Source organism: Xiphophorus hellerii, chromosome 18 (genome assembly GCF_003331165.1).
Source record: "Xiphophorus hellerii strain 12219 chromosome 18, Xiphophorus_hellerii-4.1, whole genome shotgun sequence".
Lineage (NCBI taxonomy): Eukaryota > Metazoa > Chordata > Actinopteri > Cyprinodontiformes > Poeciliidae > Xiphophorus > Xiphophorus hellerii.
In genome coordinates this window covers 16,597,364-16,616,076 of record NC_045689.1, presented here as the reverse complement: position 1 = coordinate 16,616,076, position 18,713 = coordinate 16,597,364, and the positions used below count along the sequence as shown (strand labels likewise).

General features: G+C 36.8%; 1 protein-coding gene across 3 annotated transcripts in view; it reads right to left on the bottom strand.

The window, feature by feature from the left end:
* The window catches only part of kcnab1a (potassium voltage-gated channel subfamily A regulatory beta subunit 1a), a 102,653-nt gene that overhangs the window by 13,749 nt on the left and 70,191 nt on the right, over positions 1-18,713 (bottom strand). For all 3 annotated transcript variants that reach the window (XM_032545455.1, XM_032545454.1, XM_032545456.1), the window contains exons 3-6: positions 8,318-8,355; positions 4,066-4,145; positions 2,798-2,842; positions 1,267-1,311 (exon numbers count right to left, since the gene is read on the bottom strand). In XM_032545455.1, coding sequence (XP_032401346.1) covers positions 1,267-1,311; positions 2,798-2,842; positions 4,066-4,145; positions 8,318-8,355 — 208 coding nt within the window. The remainder of the gene's footprint in view (positions 1-1,266; positions 1,312-2,797; positions 2,843-4,065; positions 4,146-8,317; positions 8,356-18,713) is intronic.

Below are 18,713 nucleotides of genomic sequence, written 5' to 3'. Positions count from 1 at the left end.
GAAAACAAACCAAGACAAAAAGCTGAATCAGCTTTAATAGTCTAAAAAAGCTCAAATCAAGAAACTTTCAGTGCACTGAGGGTTACAGTACAACCATTTTTGTTTAAAAAAAAAAAGAAAATGCTAATTTTTTTCCTGAAATTCATCTTTCAATCATGTGGGTCACTCAGACATATAGCAACTAAAATGAACATTTCAGGATGTTTTATGTAAATGGATAAATGTGAATTAACATCATATTTCCAGCTCGGCAGGAATAGATGGAGGTTTGAATCTTCCCTGCAGGAATGTAAACATCCTGAGAATAGTTTTCTACTTATCACCAGACCCAGAAAGCGGGTCTATCTATCCAAACAGTCTGATATCCTCTGAGTGTTGGAGTTCATCTGTCTGAGTGTTAGAAAACAGGTTTCTTTTTTATCTCTTTTACTTGGTTTCAAATTGTTAACAGAGAAAAACTGCAGATTGCACAAAAAACTAAACTCGTCTCAGAAACTCACAAATATTACACATTGATGAAAACAATAGGGTGTAATCCCCCCTTTTAAAAAGAACAGGTCTGATTCAAACATACAAAAAAAAAGAAATAGTTGAACTATTATGTGTGTTGCTTTCCTAATGCAGTATTTTAACATGATGCAGCTGATAATCAGCTGGCATGAGATTCTCGGGTCGCAAAGACTATACGAGTCTTAGAGTATTTAAAATTTAATTATGAAATAAAAATATAGCACTGTATTGCATCATAACAGATTAATGAAACAGCTATCCTAACTGCTGCAAAAATAATCCTATTGAATATTACAGCTATAATAATTTAATCACTTATCACATTTCAATTCTGATAAATTTGCATAAGCAAGAAAGTAGAATGAGAAAATACTATCCTCTCAGCGAATAATAGTATAAGCTTTGCTCATCATACTTTTTAGATAGTAACCAATATCAAAGAGTTTGGAACTTGCTGGGTAATTAGTGAGGTTATCTGTTCAATGTTTCATTTTAAGGCACTAACATATTAACATTTTGACTTCTAGGACAAATGAAACACAGGCTCTTTGAGAACATCCTCAATTTCAGCATCATATGTATTTATGCTACTTTTAATCATCTTTGGTGACAAAGAGGACTTACTCATGTAACAAATGCTTGATTTGATCACAAAATGACAAAAAAGTATTATACCAATGATTTATGTTAAAAAATATATTTCCAATGAGAATCAATCAGACATTTACCTGATGAAAAGCGAATTGTTTTACTTACTTTCCTCCCCAGTAAAGCTTAGTTGTGATCACCAAGCTTGACCGCCTAAAATGATGGAGGGAAAGAAACAGAAAACAGGAGCAACATGACCCGGGGACACAAACTGCACTAGAGTGGTTCACTGTGTTCTCTACTGAGACAAAATGGACTCTGCTGCAGTTTCTCCACATTGTGTTAAGTGATTGAGAGGTTCTCTTGTCCAACATCATGACCACATCCTGCTGACCATTCATCAATGTGGGATTATTTGCTGTTTAAAACAAGACATCAGGGTCTGTATAGAAGCAGACCTGATCTGTTTTAAGGGTGAAGTTGACTGTTTAAATTAATACATGATGCATTTCAGCACAGGGACTACAGCCAAGGAAAAAATTAAGAAATTGGGGTGTTAAAAATAAATTTTAATAAAAATTATCTTGAGTTTAACTGTATGCAGCATAGAAAAGGATCTGAGTGAATATTTAGTGTTTTGTTTGTCTTCCCTTGTTAGAAAACAGTGAAAACCAGTTTCAATTTTCTATCTGTTAAACATTTTGGGTCAGAAAGTTTGTCCAGTTCATGAACAATGTCTTGTTGGATGTTTTGGACTATGTTGGCGTTTCAGTCAGTTGCTTTAGATTTATTCACCACTCTTCCATATATGTTAAGTGTTTCTTTAGTATGCATGCTGAATCATTTTTATCATGTAGTATTTTTTATATTGATAAAAATTGTGAAAGACACAGACTTCAGTGTCATGGGACAAATCAATATATGGCTGCACGTAATGTAGCTCTGTGTTGTGTCATTGACATAAACATAATACAAACTGATGACAGCCTTACTCAGCCGCCGTTTTTTTCCTGCACCACTAAATCTCCTCTCCCCACATTCATGAGGACGCTCAGTCTGAAATGTCAGGTTCAGTGTGTCTTAACTGTAGCCACATCAAAACGCCCACTGGTGTAATGTAGTCAGCCCAGTACATGACACCACTGTGAGCGGCATAATGACGGAGCCAAATCAGAACAAAGTGGCAAAGTGGCAGCAGCTAAATGTTCCCACATTTACTGCAGCGTCTGTGTCCAGCACTATGTTACACAGAGACACACTTGTTTTCAGAACGCAATAACCAATAATGGAAACGTTGAAACAATGTGGAAAATGTAACTCAGCTTATACATCCATAATTACTTGCTTTTGCATAATTATAGATGTTATAGAACAATTCTATAACATCCACAACATCACACTGAATAAAATGTAATTATTGTAACTGAGGAGGTGATCCCATTTGAAAATGCCTGCAGGCGAACGCTCATACATTGAATATTTTATGTTGCAGTTCTGATATAATGTGTATGTGTGAATATATGGCAGATTTAAGATCTAACTTTAAATTACAACACAAAAACATAGCAAGGATCATGTTTGTTATACTCTGAACATTCATGCTTTACACATAAAACCTCACGCATGTTGTCTTTCTACATACGTGTCTCTTTACACACTGAACTATTAATTCAATCTGATACATTAATGTCTTCATTACCTCCAGCATTTCTTCTTGATGATGTTTCCTAGAATGATTTCGGCCCTGCAAGGCAACACAAATGAGGCGGGGCTATTAAACTGCATTTTAAAGTCAGAACTGTTTCTAGCACAACATCAGCAATGCAATTTCCTGCTGTTAAACCAGACAGGGCAGCAATTTTTACAGTGTGTCCTTAATGATATGGAAACCCCGTGTTACTCCATGTTCAATGCGCTTCAAAATAATTCATTCCCCATTAACATTTTCGCTTCAGTTACTTGTATTTATTTGGAAATGAATGTGAAAGACCAGTACATAATTGTAAAGTGAAACATTTCCATTCAAATGGAATGGAAATGTTCCATTCCATTTGAATGGAACATTCAAATGGAATGAATGTTCCATTCATTCCAATTGGACTCTAAATCCAATTTAGAGTCCAGGACTAAATTGGATTTAGTCCTGGACTCTAATTGGGTCATTCAAACAGTGAATGTGCTTTGAACAAAACCATCACACTGTAGCTCTGGCAGTGTGTACAGAGTCGTTGCCCTCCTGGAAGGTGAACTTCTGCCCCAGTTTCAGGTATTTTGCAGTTTCATATTTTGCTACATCAACTTTGACCTGCCTTCCTGTTCCCAATGAAGAAAGAAGCTGCCAACACTGTATTTCACTGGGTCCTCTGCAGGGCTTCATACTGTAAACGTGACTTCTTGTGTTAATAATGGTTTTTTTCTTGGCATTTTTCCATCCATGTCTAAATGTCCTGTAGTACTTTGTGCTGCTCTCTATTATAAAAAAACACTTCCAAGGTACATTAACGTTTGTGTCTGGAATGTGACCGTATGAAAAAATGTTTAAAAGATGCTATTAGAAACATACTGTGACGTTTGTTCCGGCTTGCCTGGACTGTGTACGCTTCAGTGTAAGCATATTGGATGAGTATATTATCTCAAAATATGGTATTTTTTCATTTTTGACCATAAGTAATATTATTCCAAATGCTTTAAAGCTAAACAGTATCCTTACTTAAGCTATCAAAGTTAAAATGATTATAAATAAATATTTCACAAGTAACAGAAAGCCACTTCCTGAAGTGTATTACAGTATGTACAACATGCATTTTTTCCCCCAGAAATCAGAAACTCTCTTATGTGTGCGTCTACAGCTAATTTCAAATTAAAATAAAAGATAACCTCTTATCCACAGTCACACATCAGTAAGTAAAATATAGAACTGGCGTTTGCTCAGCTTCATTCAAACTCTGACGTTCATACAACACCCACCTGCCGCCTGCGTAAACCTCGGCTGTGTCAAACAAGTTGACTCCGCTCTCATAGGCGATGGTCATTAGCTGCTCTGCAACCTGCCAAGATGTCAGATCACGGCAGAGGGGAGAAATGAGAATATGAGGTCAGTTTATTAATCAGTTTTAATATTTTTCCACCTGTTAATCTTTTATCTAATCATCTAGATGTTTCTTAATAAAACAATTCTTCCAAAGAGTGAATTAAACATTGATAAAACCTTGAAAACTAGGACAACTAATAAAAGCATGACACAGTAGATGTTATCTAAACATTAGTGGTGCATTTAAGCTGGGAGGCTTCTGCAGGGCATGAATACTATTTAAAGTAACTCATTTATGTAACTTATTTTTATAGCGATCCTCAGCATAAATACAGAATTTAGTAACAGAGCTTCACCCTCCCAACAGCAGCTGAAAATGCATGAACATCTTCATTAAATAATGATTCCTCAAACAGAAATGCAACATGCTCTTAATAAGGTTTTGCTGCTTGTTGCCCAACTTGTGAAGTTGCTGCAACTTAAATTTAATTGAGTTACCAAAAGTGTGGGGGGAAAAAATATTGGTCATGGAAAATAAAGAGCTATTAACAGGGTAATAGAAGAAAACTAAGAACCAATTGTTTCAACAAGTTTTAGAAACAATAAATTTAAGTAGTTGTTTGCTGTAGGAATTTTTCAGTCTCTCGCTTTCCTATGGATTCATTTTGGTCAACTGTTTTTTTGTCAACATCACTTCAAATCTACAGATTTAGGAACTTTACCAGAAGGTCATGTCTGGCTATCAATCGCATTTTACTAGAGATCACAATAGCAATGAAGGATCTACTAGGTGCTAAAGGTGCTTGACATTAAGAGGTTGTGTAATTTAGTGTTGAATTAGGAGAAACTCCATTTCAATTAGTTTTTTTTTGAGCTGTTTTAATTATTCCTGTTTGATTTGATTTTGGCTAACAGCAGCTAGCTTGCACATTTTGCTTAAAAACTTAATTTGCAGTGGTGGTTTGAATCAGTTAATATGCAACTGCAAAATGATCACAGACGATAGCTAGTAAAGGTTACAACGCGACAACATTATAGAAATCTATGACCAGCTTAAGGATCCATAATTTAACCTTTTTTTTTTAGTACATTAAGTATGACCATTGCTTTCAAAGTCCATTCATATACAGGGACATGGAGAACCAAGTTCTCACTTTTAAGTGACTCAGTAAGAGTCTCTGAGTCTTGGACAGCCCTTAGGACAGGCAGAGCAGAATAAAAAGAAAAGTAATACATTGTATAAAAAGAGGGACTAGTTAAGTGAAGTAGTATGAGTGGATGGAGAAAATGAACTGCTTGAATTTCCGTTCTTCATACTACTAAGTGAGAGGCGCACAGTACTCTGGGTACCAGACAGCGATCGTTACTATAGGGAAGGAACACCTAGCTCTTCTTTTCACAAAGGTCCAGTGTTAGAAGGTAATTTAAAAGTGAGATGATGGAAGTTGAATGAAGCAAACAAAAAAAAGAGAAGTGCACAAGAAGCAAAAAGGTATTAAACTTGTCAGCTTGATAAATGTGGCGGTGAGAGTTGTAAAGACTTAATAAGAAACAAAGGCTGAGACAATGACCAGAATCACTCTCCAAAGGGCAACTTGTCCTTTATGTGACTAAAAGGTCAAACACTGTCAAAAATAGTAAAAATATATGTACATATATTTACCCTGGGGTAAATATATGTACGCCAGGGTTTTTTACTATAACGTATTACATTTACCTTTTTGTACAAATTGATGCTCTTAACTAAATGCATAAATTGAAAAGCCATGTTTTCCACTCTCATTGGTAAATAAGTGAGTCATTAAAGTTTCAGAAATATTATGTTGGCAACATCTCAGGCTTCTTGTTTTTTCCTGGTCTGCAAAGGTTTGTAGAAAACAAAAGCTTAACAGACAGAGGGAGAACAATAAAAACCAACATTTTTTTCTCTCTCACAACCCCAGATCCAAGGCCGCCACATCTTCCCACATCCCACCCACACAGCGGCGAGAGAGGACTTTATGACGGTGCTGCTTCCTCACCTCCAAACTCCAGGCTGCATTAGAATCAGAGCTGCAACACCAAGGCTTTCTAAAACTCACTATGCGATTTATAGATCTGATTTTGACCTTTTTGAATGAGAAAGCAATGTATACTTGCTTACCCACACACTCTTGAACTTTCTGTCTGGAAACCAGAAATAGAACTATACTTAAATACACAAAAACAACTTTAAAACCTATGAGTAATGATTTTTAGATTAAGTACTTTTTAAATATTAACTGCAAGCTATTTATGTATTTACAGAACCCAAACATAAGAGGTTTATATACCCTAATTTATGGGACAAGGCATTAATGATATTTAACTATGCAATGCGGGACTACATAACCCGACAGAACGCCATGCAGTTCTTCTTTGGATTCATCAAGTCTTCCACAAACAATCACATCAGTTCCTTTGTTTAATTTAGATTTCATTGGTTCAGGTTGATCAGAGTTTCTAATAACTCCTAATAAGTAATCAACAACTTCTAGTTTTTCTGGGGTTTTACATTGACGGTAGACAGAGGCCACTTCTTCAATGCAATGAAAACTTTTTATTAACTTCTTACCAAAGTTGAATGTTTGACAGAAATTTATAACGGCAGATTAGTGACAGTTTTTCATCCCAACAATTGGAACCCCAGTGAAGTAATTCTTAAAAAAGAGGGACTGGTGACATGAAAACGTTTCTGGTCAAGTCAGGCTGCACTGACTAGAAGCCAGAGGAAAAAGACCATAACTCTACTATAACAGAGATTAATTAATTTTAGAGGTTGTAATTGTACTGAGGTTGTCAATATACAGCAGTTCTGTAAAAACTCCCATTTTTTGATAAAATATTTTTTGATCTAGGATGAAGTGCTTTTTCTATCAAAACTGTTGTATTTTACAAAACTGCAATGGAAATACCTTTTCTCATATGAATCTCACTAGTTTGTAGCTACAGCAGCAACATGCTTTTTTTGTAGGCACTGATCTCCCTGGACAAAAGTTAAGTGTGTCATTCAAAATTTTCTGCAAAATTGCCAACTAAAGTTTTCCCAAAACGCTGCATATGTAGCCACTCCTAACAATAAGGTTGTTGCTGCAACGCCTCATTAAGATGCCAACATAAATGATGACCAATAGTGCCGTGGCTCTCATGTAAATAGATCTCATCTCATATCTTAATTATGATTTTAATTGCATCCCTTAATCAAAACACCACAATTGCACAATTGTGGAGGAGGGTGGGGGGTGTTGCATTAGAAAAATATAATCGTTTTGCTCACATTTGTAATAGAAACGGAGCAAATGTTTACTAACGCAGAGACCTTCTGTCAGCTGCACTAAAACGAAAATCTGGATATGCTTTTTTGTGATTTTTTCCCAGATGTGCACTGTAGTATTAAAACTTACTCAGTGTGCATTAACAAGCTTTTCCCTCTCTGCTGTTCAAGTCGCCTGAAGTTACTGAGAAATATGAGTGACATTGGTGTTGGCACCAGGGACATACAGAATAATGGAGTGAAAAAGGGTGCAGCATTTCAAGGGGTCATCATGTAACTAGACAGCACTCAGCCCTTAGGTAGGAAAAATGACTCAGTTACATAAGCATTTTTTTTCTCTAACCTCCGGGATCAGCTCTGCTCTCTTTTCTGTCACTATGTGTACAAGGGTCTGATGATCGGGGCCAGGAACCTGAACCCGACATCAAATAATATTAATGTAAATCAGCAAGAGTGTGAAGGGGACCTGTGTTCACATATGTACATATATATTATATGTCCTTCGCCTCTAAAAGCACAGTGGACTTTGAAAGTTTCCATGTTATGTAACTACCAAACTTTAACCTTGTATACATCCATTTCTCATTTAAAAATTAATTATCTTGATCTGAAGGAATGATGATCACATCACAGATTTCCCTATATTCCTAGAAGTTTATTTTTGAACTTCTGTCGTTGTTCACAAGTTGCCAAAAGTGATTTTATTTTTGTCTAAATCACATTTTGGCCAAAAGAAGAAAAATAAAAAATACTTATGCCATTATTTTAGGAAGGTGATGATTTGGAAGCTTTTTTGCTGATTTTTTTTATTTTTTATTTATGTCAGATTGAAGGTGGAAAACCCTGAAGAAGAAATACACAAAAACAGAAATAAAACGTGGGAATGTTTTTCATACCTCGTCTGTTATCTGTCCTCCAAATGTCACCCATGTACCTGCAGGAGAGGGAAAAACAGAGACTTCTCATCACTTGGGAATTTCATCACCATTTCTCCACTGTCAGTCTTTTTGTCAGTGCTGCTCTGTGTTTGCGTCTGACATCCTGCAGTAAACACAACTAATCCCTGCATTGTCACACCAGCCGATGGAGGCTGTCAGGCTCCCGAGAGAAGAATCTGTCCTGTTCAGCGCCGCCTCTGAGGGCTGAGGGATCACCTTGTGTGAATGCCCGTTAGTCACTCTGTCTTTACGGGTGACTGTTTCTGTTTGCCGCTGTCATGCATATTTAGAGGACCTTGTCTTCCCTGTCCTTATGTCCATTTTCTGACAACGTGCCTATCTGTGTGTGAAGAGTGCACATCTGGACAACCGGTCCCCAAGGGCCTTGCAGACAAAACGGAAGAGCCAGACAAAAGGGTGATCCTCCACTTTCAGGAGGAGACAGTAAATCCTCAGTGCACAGGTCCTTGGTGAATACATACCTGGAAGAAAATGCTTTCTATTCAGCTGATGTCAGAACAGGCTTAGCTATTTGAAAACTGTCTCCAGAGGGAATCACAGAAATACACAAAGCGTTAGAAACGGCAAAAAATATTTATGCTGCCTGCAAAGAAAATTAGAAATTTTATAAAGAAACTCATAAAAATGGACAATAATATATCATAGAGAATGCTTATGGAACATTTATGGCTAATTTTTGTTGAAAGGAAAATTATTATTTATAGATTTTGGCTTTCAAAGTAAGTTAAGTTTATTTCAATTATTCTTTTGAACAAATATTTTACTATCAACTTCCCAGACATTTCCAGAACCTACATTATAAATTAATATTCAAACTCTTTTAAGTCATTATTATTCTGCTGTTGTGATGATAAATTATTTACACATCATGTTCTCCAAACATTTATTTTCTTAATAGAGTCAGATATTGTCGCTGGGGAGAGGGATATCTAAGTTTCCCTTGTGGACCTACTACCTCTATGACATGATCTCAAAAAAGTCGAAGATGATGGATGGGCAGACAGACGGACAGATGATGGGAGATTCTGATCATTTCAAAAACTGTCTGGTCCAATTGACCAAAACAATTAAAAAAAGTAAAATAAGCTAGATAATTTTTTTGTTTCCTTTTTAGTGTCTGAATGGATTATAATGAATATCATGAACTGTGACAGTATTTATGTTTGCAATCTTCTCCCAGACTCAGTTATTCTTTAAGAAATGCTTTAAAATATTCAAGAGTTAAGACCTCTAAGTAACTTAGTGACGCTTAATGGTGTCAGACATACAACTGGAATCTGTTGAAAATGTGTTTAATAAGCTACATTCAGCTCCTGCAGACAACATTACTGTGGCATTTAGACTTTTGATTAAACTATGAGGGTCTTGTAAAACTTTTCTCCTTTATTTGTTTACATTTTTATTCACATTTTGTTATTTGGATTTCAATAGCATTACAATAAATAATTGTTTCATAACATTTCTTACAAATAAAAATCTGAGCCGTGTGTTGTGTCTCAATCGGAGAAGCAATTGCAGGAAACATGAGGATGTAGATGTCATGTTACATGTAGGTTGTACAAAGAACTTCTAAAAACCTGAGAAGGAAAATCTGTCCTCACGTGAATAAAAAAATATTACAACAGTGCAACTTTAACTACATCTCATTTGCTTATGAAGGATGTTAGCTGAAATGTTTTTTTCTTCAAAGAATGCAACAATTGAGGTATTCACTGTTTTTGATTATGTCTGGCCACTCATAAGCTCAAAAGAATCAGCTCCTCCCTGGTTCTGCTTTGGATACTGAATCTCTCATCCAAATGTTGAACACTTTACACAAAGAGGCTGTTCTTTCTCTGACTTTACTGACCTCTACTTCTAAACTTTCATAAAACTATGGAATAAAAACCTAAATCCCATCTGCGCATCCCACTAGAGGAGAAGTAATGATATAGCAGCGCTCATTATTCTGTACAGATGGCACCCTAAAGACACACTGGCTCTGTTGCGCCGTAACGCATTACTACAATCTAATAAGGAACAGAAAGTTCTGAATGTATCACATGTATCACCAGCAGAATGGCAATCATAGTTTTGTTCACCACAGGAGTGACGGGCTGAAGCAATGTCAGCGCCTAAAGGAGAAGTCTCCTCAGGACATTGTTAACGCCAGTAACCATGGCAGCTTTGGTTATCCTCAAATGCAGCTCGAAGCAGAGCCATTACAGCGCGGCCTTACAATGCTGCAGTGCAGCTTCGTAATACATGTTGCTACCTTTAACCACATTCCACGCACAAGCTTTTTACACGTATGCGAGTGCTCAATCATCTCTCTAATCTGACGCCGGAGCGGTGGAGACGTAACCACTGCTGACGGAGTTCGGTCGCAGCTCTGGGCTTTTTGTTTGAGACTCAGTGTGGGATGACAAGCCTGCAGAGCTCTAATGTCAAGGCTGCTGCTCCTCATGACCCAGCTCAGCCTTCTGTTTGATGGAAGCTAAAGCCCTGATTACATCAAGCTAAGGATGGAAACTGCTGAAGGTGTCACTTGAAGTTGCTTTGGAGCTTTAGTTAATGCAGTGATCTTTTAGCATCTCTAGCTGAAACTGTGACGAGTTCAACTCAACCAAGCTCTAATTAACTTCTAGTAAACAACTGGGGAAGATGGTAACTATTATATTTATAATAAAATTATGCCCTATGATAAACACTGCTTCTTATAAACAAGTTATTCTACAAAAAGGCACAATCTTGGCTAAAGGTGTTATCCCTTTAAGTTCTTTTAACCCTAACTTACAATAGATATCATGTAATGATTGATACGTGTTCAAAGTAAACGCTTTGTGGGGCTTCAATTTACACCCAACTCTCCTTTGTCAGCTTTTCACACAGCCTGGCTGCAAATAGCAAAGCTTAGTCATGCCTACTCACGTCACAAAAATTTCTAGGAGAATGGATCGACCTCTTGATAATTGTTTTAAGAACCAAAACAAATCAAAGTAGCTGTGGCTGAAGTGAAAAGAAAATGACACTTGGTTTTAAAACTATCTTTCTAACAAACATCTGAACAGAGGGGGAGTGCATTTGTACTCAACTCCCATGAGTCAATACTATGTTATTTTATTGCAATTACAGGAGTAAGTATTTTCGAGATGTCTCTCCCAACGTTCAACATCAAGAGACAAAAGTATTTCCCAATTCTTCACGGGTAATTAGGGGAACCTACATGACAAACCTGGCTTTTAAACTATCAGAACTCAATGTTTTTGGTTTCTTTCCCCCCCTAAAATAGAAATCAGTTTCCTGTGCTATAGGTCCTTTGAATTACCTTTGAGCCTTCTTTATGTTTACCATGAATAATAACTGGTCAACACAGGAATAGTTAAAAAAAAATCTTCATTACACAAACTTAAGATGATGAAGGAGCAGAAAGTTCAGCAGGATAAAACTAAAGTCCAGAAGGGCAGGAAACTTGAGATTGAGACTGATGCTGAGCAGAGGATGTGACAGTAATTAATGGAGGCTATTTGTAATAGTAGAAGTGATTAAGTGTGTGGATGTGGGTGAGAGATTAGTCACAGGTGGCAGACAAGACACAGGTTACTGAGGACATCCGGGAACCAAGAGCAGCTCAAACTCAGACAGACATGCAGAAACTTGAGACACCAGGGGATTAATGATGCTAACAAACACAAGTAAAACTAGAATATATTTAGAAAAAGTGCATAAAAATCTTCCAGACTTGAACAAAGCTTTGACCAAGTTGTTTTTGTTCTCAAGGGATAGAAATATACTGCAAGATAAGTCCTCATGCAGCATAGTGAGTTAAAATATTTTTTCACCTAAAGATCATTTTTGTATCCTCACTTATGCACTTATTTTCAGTTCAGTTGCATCACTTTGTCCTGTCTGTGCTGCTCTTCAAGCCTTATTGATTTCCTATTTTATCTCTGCTGTTACATCGCTCAGCTTTTTTTCTACCTTTTGAAAACAACAAAAATAGTGGACAGTATACAATATGTTTATTTTACTCTATACAGCATAAAAAACAAAAAGACACAGGATGAAAATGTAAGGGCAAAATCAACAGTTGCTCATACTAATTAGGTTGATAAAAGTTTGAAAAAGTTTTAAAGTTAATCCCTACTGCTGCTTACTCACATTAGTTATGTTATCTGTAATATTTATTATTGTTGTTTTGTTAGATTTATGGGGGGGGGGGGAAATCGGTTTTCAAGTACTTATTGCACAGAATATAAATTCTTGATGTTCAACTATTATAAACTAATGTAGTATAAAAACTCAAAAAATACTGGTGATCAGTCAGGCTGTCTCCTTTCTGCAGTCAGTTGCTTTTCAAATGTGCTCGTCTGAATAAGGTTTGTTTTTTTTATTTTTAGTTAAGTATCTCAATAAAATTCTTTTAAACCATAGAAGTGACAGAAAATATGTGTGGCTTTGAAAATAACCTAACCTTGGCACATGATCTCCACCAGATGCATACAAATTCAGGATCTCTTGTATGTTCCCAAGACCAAAACCATTTTGTGCTTGAAAGCTTTTTAAAAATCCAACAAATCATTTAATCGTGGTTCAATAATTTAAAAGATTTTAGTATGGCAATTCAACAGAATCAAAGTAATTTGTCTTACAACTCACAGCATTTCCTGTATAGGATTTTCAGTTCTGTATCACAATCCCTGTGCAGGTAGTGTAAATGCATTAAGTGCTTTCGGCAAAATCAAAGTTGTTACACGTCTTCCTCAGTATGTTATTATCAGGATCCGATTCTGCTCATCTGAAATCAGGGGACAGCAGCGGTTCTCCAGAGTCCTGCTAATGACCTCATTATTTGACTCAGGTGTGTTGAAGCAGAGACACATCTAAAAGTTGAAGGACACTGGCCCTGGAGTCCTGGATTTGAAAATCCCTGCTGTTACTGTCCAAAGGTAATTGTGTCCACTCAACCAGAGTGTGGCAGCTAAAACTTTACATTTAGTTAGCTTAGAAAACTAAAGTCCGCCTCTTTGTACTGTACTGTGGCCGTTAATGTTTATTTGTGTTCAGGGGCGCCCCCAGGAATCTTGGGCCCCCTGACAAAAATTTGATTGGGCCCCTCTGCGCAGCTGCTGTTGAGTCTATTTGACCCATAAAAAGCATCACAATTTTAAAAGCTTGCAACTTGCTTTTTTTGGTTCAATACTGATACTAGTACAATATTTACTGCTCATGAATTTTACATCCAACAGTCTGCATACAGTATGCAAGTAGGTTGCTTAAATTTTTTCTATTAGTTTTAGCTTACTGAAATGTCTCTCCCCACAAGCAATAGTCAAAAGCAACGTGCAAAATACACATAAAGCAATCCAGACTATGTAGTTGCATTTTATTCAAGCTGCAGTATATAACTTTAATAAAAAAATATGTTTTCTCCATTTGTGAAAAGATCAATGTCCTTCTCCTCCTCCCTGAACTACTATTACTGGTTAAAGTAATGCAACATTAAGGCCAAAACAACCAATCAGAACCAGGAGGAGGATCTTAGGGCTGTCAATCATCCTCATTCACTTACTGCTAAATGTGCTAATGGTGGAAAAACAACTTATTGTTACAGGAAAACTGTTTATCTGTCGTCATTGGTAGCTATGCTAACTAGACTGAGCACTCACAACAGGCTATGCTAGCTGCAGCATAGCACAGAGCGAGGGAAGGAAGGATGAGCAGCACCACATGAGATTGTGATTGACAGCACTAAAACTCTCCTGCCACTGACTGGTTGTTTCTAGCACTGGGAGAAGACAGAAGAAATAGATTTTTCACAGATTATCTCTCATGCCATATTGTCACAACATAATGACAGTTTTAACAAATATGTAAAAAAAAAAAAAAAAAATTTACATAAAAGTTACATACTGCAGCTGTAATTTCACTCAGGAGAGGGCAGGTCAGGAGGGACTAGAGCTGCTCCTGACTGACTCATCTGTTGTTAAGTGGTAAAAGGTACAAGGGACAGGTTAAATATGTCAATATGTTGGTAATTTTTTTCCTTAATTCATTAAATGCTAGTGAAAAGGAGGCAAACAGTAGTCTGTAGCTAAGCTAACTATGCTAAATGGTTGATAATCTCTCCCAGTCTACCCACCTCTTGGAGAAAAACTAGGTTTGACATCCTTACCTTTTTCTCTCCCTCTCTCTATTTTTATTTATTTTTTGAAAACCTAATTTTATAATTTTTCTTAGCAGCATAGTAACTACCACAGTGGTTCTTGCCAAACGGGCACTAACTGCTGCTGAACACCGTCACCGTCAAGCGGTCCAAGCAGGAACGAACCATTTCATGCAGATCCAGGGCAGATATGGTTGTCTGCTTTTTGGTCTTTGAGGGGTAACATAACATTTTTACTGCTAAAAACAATCTTCGAAAACACAATATGATTAATTTTGTAATTGACAGGGCCCCCTTTTTTTTTTTTTACTTCTATGAACAAAAAAATAAATAAATTGTGGAGGGCCCCCTTTCGGTTAGGGGCCCTTAGAATTGTCATAACGTTTCCCCCAGACGGAGCCCCTGTTTGTGTTTTTAGGCACTAAGGAGAGGTGCGATTGAATGTGAGAGGATAATAAATCACTCAATAGACCTCTGAAATATTTGTCCTCCTTACTTCTGAGATGATGGTTGAGCCTCTGTCAACTGATAACAGCAGAAAACAAAAAGTTGTGAGGACAGTGGCCTATGCGGCATCTCTCCTTGAGAAGCACCACTGTGACATGCTCCGTCCAGCTGTCTTGCAAACTGCAGGACTGCAGAAATTTCTTGGGGAATTTTCTAAGAATACATTATTAGTGCCGCATCAGTGCAGCAAGAATCCAGGGAAGAAGACCTGGACCTGAATAATGTGTTTTGAGTGTGAGACGACAATAAAAAAGGCTGAGATGATACTGCTCATGAATTCTGCATGAGCGCTTTCTTGTGTTAGCAACACCAACAACCTAAAATGTGCTTCCACATTAAAAACAAACTCTCTGTACAATCTCTCCATAATTCCAACCAATAACTAAGTGTGTGTGTGTGCGTGTGTGTGTGTGCTTACAGCATGCCACTATAAACCCCATGGTCAGTGTGTTGGCAGAAAAAGGGGGTTATCAGTGGCTGCAGGCTGCTCCTGCTCCAACGTTCTCATGAATTTGTTAATAGCCTATCAATCAGTCCATCCTCCAGGTTCCTCTCTCTGGATGGTCTTTGCTTAACTGATTCAGTTTCAAGCAGACAGAGTCAATTTACGTCTTTAGAGAGATGTAAATTGAGGTGTAATTATATTATGTTTTGCTTCGATGTTAGCAGAACGTGAGCAGAGATTAAATTCCTTCCTGATCCATAGTGAGAGAGTTTAAACCAATGTGCAGTCAGTTTCTGAATATTTTAAAATATGACATTCTGAAATACAGCCAGACAGGGAGTAGTGCTTGTTAATATAATACGCCAACAGTGCCTTGCAAAGTTTTATGTTTTATTGTTTTTTTTAGTTCTATGTCCGAACATATTGTGAGGAGAAAATGTTAAATGTTTTCTACAGCTATTTGTATTTATGCCCCTCTACTCGCTTAACCTGAAATAAAATTGAGTGCAGCCACCTGCACCTTTAGCCACCTTTAGCCTCTAGATGTGCAGTTAAAGGCACATTTCACTGTGCCTTAAACTGCAGTGAGTAGTGGTTTTACAAAGTATGGACAAATGCACGCTTTCAAATATATGTTGCGTTTTCATAAACTAAAAACTATGCATTATGTTCCTTCCACTTTAGCACTTATATTTGCATTTATGTTTGTTTGTAGAAGCTCTCCTGGTCAGTGCACAGAGGAAATATCCTTTCAACTTAGTTCTTCACTGGATGAGAAGTTATCTCAGCAAAAGGCAACAATTGGGTAACTTTCAGACAACATGCTTGGACTTTGTTTGTGGTGCCCCCTAGGGGTCAACATTGAGACCAAAATAATTTATTTTATATACAAACGACATGTCAAATTTCCAAAACACTTAATTTTTTTGTACTTGCAGATGACATTTTTGATGAGGTGAGAATTTACAACAACTCTTTGCAGAAATCAATTTGCAGTTATGTAAACTAAAAAAAAGTGGTTTAATAAATTAGCATCACATTGAGATAAAACCATCGGTTTTATGGCAAGAAATATTTTTACTGTAAGAGCCTAAAGCAGACCAAATGCAGATTAACCTAGCCAATTAAGAAACAGTGCAAGTCAAATTTAAAATGCAATAAAGTTTGGTTGAACACATAACACTTCCAGAAAGCCTGGAAATCCTTAAATTAATATTTATTTTAACAAACCTTCCATTACACTCCACTAATCCTCCTTTTTTACCCCACTTTGAAAGTGTTTTGTCAGCACCTTGGAGAACTTCCCACAGTTCTTTTGTGAATTTCAGTTTCTTCACATTATCTCGCTGTGTTTCCATGAATTCAGAGCTCCATGGAGGCCTCACCATCTGCTCCTGGACTTCCTGTGATTTTGTTCTTACTCAGCCCATGTGTTTGAGCATGCTGTCGCACCAGAAAATTAGTTTTAGATGATTCTGGCACCTCAGTGTTGCTACTGTGGGAAGATTAGGAGTTTAAAAAGGTCTTAAAATTTTCTGTTGGATTCTATGTGTTTTTTATTTTTACAATCTGCATGTGTTTGGGGAGGATTTAGATGAGGTAGGAGAGATGAAAAGATAGTTTTAATGTATTTGCTTTGTCGCATCAGTACCCATGCCATTATGACATTGCATGGGCAATTATTGTTCACTGCAAACGCAATATCTAGAATGTGTAGCCCATTGTATAGAGTAATGAATTTAACAAAGAAAAATATCTATAAATCTTGGAGATTTTTGTTCATCTTCTATAGTAGAAAAATACAACATTTAGGATCTTGGATTATCTTGGATAAATCGTAAAAGTTTTACATTTTAAAGGTTGTTAAGGAGAATTTCAGCAAAGTTTCTTGTTAAACTCATTCGAGGTTTGGCTCATTCAAACTGAATGAATTTTCCTCTACAGTTAGAAAGTAGTTGGATTGTGGAAAATAAAGAACATCTTCTATGTGAAGGTGATCTTCTACCTTCAAAACTCTTCATACTTGCCAATAAGTTTCTTTATTTTCCTGGCACGTTCAGTAAGAAGGATTCATGCACAAGGGATCCAAAACACTCTGTAATGATCACTGCCAGTCAACCACACCAAATCTGTGAAGACTATGGTTGGTTTTTATTTTTGTGAATTATAACAGGACTTTTTTCCTTCTTTTTCTTACTGCTGGGACACATTTTGTTGTTGTGGTTTAGGGTTTGCTCTCTGGTGAGATGGTTTTGATTGGAGTCGGGTTTAGTTGGAAGGAACTTGCAGTGTGATACACGTGTAATGAGGTTGCAGCCTTAAAATTTATGGCAACACTGATAATACACGGCTCTATATTATCAAACGGATGGATTGAAATGTATAAAGATATTTTATTGATTGATCTTATCTTTTGCGGTTTCTCTTTCAGTTTCGTTTGTCTTGTTTGATTTACAGAAGTGTTGCTTTGATTTTCTTATAATTTTTAAGAATTTTTTTTTTTACTTTGAGCCCTTTCTGCACGTAGGTTTTACCAACCATCCCAATATTAATGCCAATTTCTCCTGTTACTGTTCTAACTATGTTAGAACGAATCAGAATATTTGGATTAACGGCTGCATTCAGCCGTGTTGCTGAATAGTGAGAGGAAAGTAGCTGCGGGGACTTCTGAGCAGCAATGAGAGGAGATTCTCTGGGCGAACGAGGTCTTATGTAAATGAAGCTGCTGAGTGTATCGTTCAAAGCATCATCCTGCAGCTGTGGTCTGGTTCCTAAAAAAAAACATGTGCAACTCAGTCGACAGTTACATCCTCTCGTTGTCATTCACACAAGCAGTGAGAATAAGAAACAGATTGCTGAGTCATGATTTAGCACCGCTGAATGTGTGGCTCATTACTTGATGAGTGCCTCTGAGTGAATTTTTCCATTAAGTGAAATGTTCCGATGACATATTCTCAGTGTCGATGCTGTGATTACTCCTGTTATATAATATGTTGCAAGATTATTCATATCCCTGAAACATTTTCACATTTTCTCATGTTTACAACCAAAAACTTCAGTGTAACTTATTGGGATTTTATGTGATGGGTCAAAAAAAGAAAAAGAAAAAAGAAGTGCGTCTATACAAAGTAGAAGAATACATAAGTGTGGTTTGTCTTTGTACTCAGCCTTTTTGCCGATTGTAAACTGGTTGAACAATTTAAACTAGAGCTGGGTCATGAAACAATATCCCAGGT